The sequence below is a fragment of the Austrofundulus limnaeus genome, unplaced genomic scaffold, assembly GCF_001266775.1.
Source record: "Austrofundulus limnaeus strain Quisiro unplaced genomic scaffold, Austrofundulus_limnaeus-1.0 Scaffold11, whole genome shotgun sequence".
Lineage (NCBI taxonomy): Eukaryota > Metazoa > Chordata > Actinopteri > Cyprinodontiformes > Rivulidae > Austrofundulus > Austrofundulus limnaeus.
Genome location: NW_013952413.1, coordinates 4,788,268 through 4,790,093, shown reverse-complemented (window position 1 = coordinate 4,790,093; position 1,826 = coordinate 4,788,268). Strand labels below are relative to the sequence as shown.

Sequence of the window (1,826 nt, the reverse complement as noted above, 5' to 3'; positions counted from 1 at the left end):
ATATATATGCACTCACAGCAATCTAAGGCTATTCCATATCGTTTATGGCTGCAAAACATTACAACATCCAAATCCTTCCTGCTTCCTAAAGTAATGCTTTGGGATTGAAACGACAATCAACATGTATGCAGAAAAGAACTGCATCAAATAATGCATTGCACTGGTCCTCTGGATTGATAAATAAAATCGACACACAAACAGACAATCTAGACAAGAACAATGTCAAACAAACAAAATCATAATACTGTAAATGGAAAAGTGCACAGCTTCTTTTTTTGTTTGTTTCTTTACACAATGTAACAAACCTCATTATTTACCTCTTTCTCACAGTATTCAACACTCATTTCCTCCGCCTTTCACTCATTCATCACATCACAGCGTATCTTACACAGGCAAGGGATTTTTCCCACAAGCCTTTCATTTTTATTTTATTTTTTTCTTTTTGTCACAGTAAACTACCCCTCCACCTTCGTTACAGCTTGTCAGTTAGTTTTTTTTTCTTTTAGTAATGGAACAGATACCAGTTGTTCACCTCATGCCACAGTACACAGTTTCTAGTCTTCTAAATATGTAATATTTACATCTCTGGTCGAGAAGAGATGGGTAAGCTGGATGTCACACAGATGGTCTGGATAGATAGAAAGTGTAAAGAGGGTTAATGCAGTGAGATTCTTCAGAGGTTAAGAGCTGTTAGCTAAAAATAAACCCAAGCACTCATGCTGGGGGTTACACCACATTATGTTAAAGGGATAGCTCAGATCGTCTGAAGCGGTTCTGTGGAAAGGTTGTCAGTATCTTACCTGGTGTAGATAGCTCTTTTAATAGCTTTTGTTTGGATAGAGTTTGAGCCATAGAACTCTATGTAAACAATGTAATGCAAAAATCACGGCAGTGTAAACATTTCTAACGTAGCATTCAGGAGTTGATGACATTTTTAAAATTGGAACCGTTTTAGGAGCAGAAACCCATGCTGGTCTTTGCCCCCAATAGAACTATCTCTTAACTCGTCAGTTCAATCAGAATTATTATGCTGATGATACTCAGTTATAATTATCCATGAAACCTGATGAATCTAATCAGTTAAAAGTCTAAGAATTAAAAATAAATAAAGTTTTAAAAAAATAAATGTCAAACTGAGGCCGTTCAAAAAACCATCTATGACAGGTGAGATATTTTTTGTTCATAACCTCACCAAAGAAGCCCAGTTCAAAAGATCTGAACCACTGCTTTAAGTTAGAAGAAAACCCTGTTAGCGAAACACCAAAAAGCAGGTGTAGTTTTACTGTGTGTGTGTGTATGTCATGTGCTCAGTAATATAACAAGCAGAAAAACTGAGGTGGTGTCTGTATCGTCAGTGGAGTTGGAAATCAGGGGTCTCCCTTTGACACACCTCACCTAGCCTCACAGTAACTTTCCACCCCCTTTAAAAAACGTCCAGTTTGTATGAAGTTGCCCTTTAGCCCAGATCTACACGAGYAAACAGGCTCGAGATCAGCGTCTAGGGGGCAACTTCATCACAATCAAGTTTCCCCATCAGGAGGAGCAGATTTATAAACAGAGCTTTTCTCCCAGGTGTGGAAGTGAGCACTAGCTCTCATCTATGTTGAGGCAGATAAATTCTTGGATGCACTTCCTGTACTGCTGCTCAGTGGGGCTGCTGCTGGGGTATTGACCTGGCTGACCCAACGGACCCTCGGCCTCGCGCATCTCCTCGTTCATCCGTGCCAGACGCAACCTGTAGGACAACAGGAAGGGGTAAAACATTAAAGCGCCACACACACACACACACACACACACACACACACACACACACACACACACACACA

At 40.1% G+C, this 1,826-nt stretch overlaps 1 protein-coding gene across 4 annotated transcripts in view; it reads right to left on the bottom strand.

The window, feature by feature from the left end:
• acap3b (ArfGAP with coiled-coil, ankyrin repeat and PH domains 3b) overlaps positions 1-1,826 on the bottom strand; it is a 79,521-nt gene that overhangs the window by 3,327 nt on the left and 74,368 nt on the right. For 3 of the 4 annotated variants that reach the window (XM_014002128.1, XM_014002130.1, XM_014002129.1), the window contains exon 24: positions 1,674-1,735. In XM_014002128.1, the coding sequence (XP_013857582.1) occupies positions 1,674-1,735 (62 nt within the window). Of the gene's footprint in view, positions 1-500; positions 1,736-1,826 lie in introns of those variants that run through there. The other variant, XM_014002131.1, reaches the window with a different exon arrangement.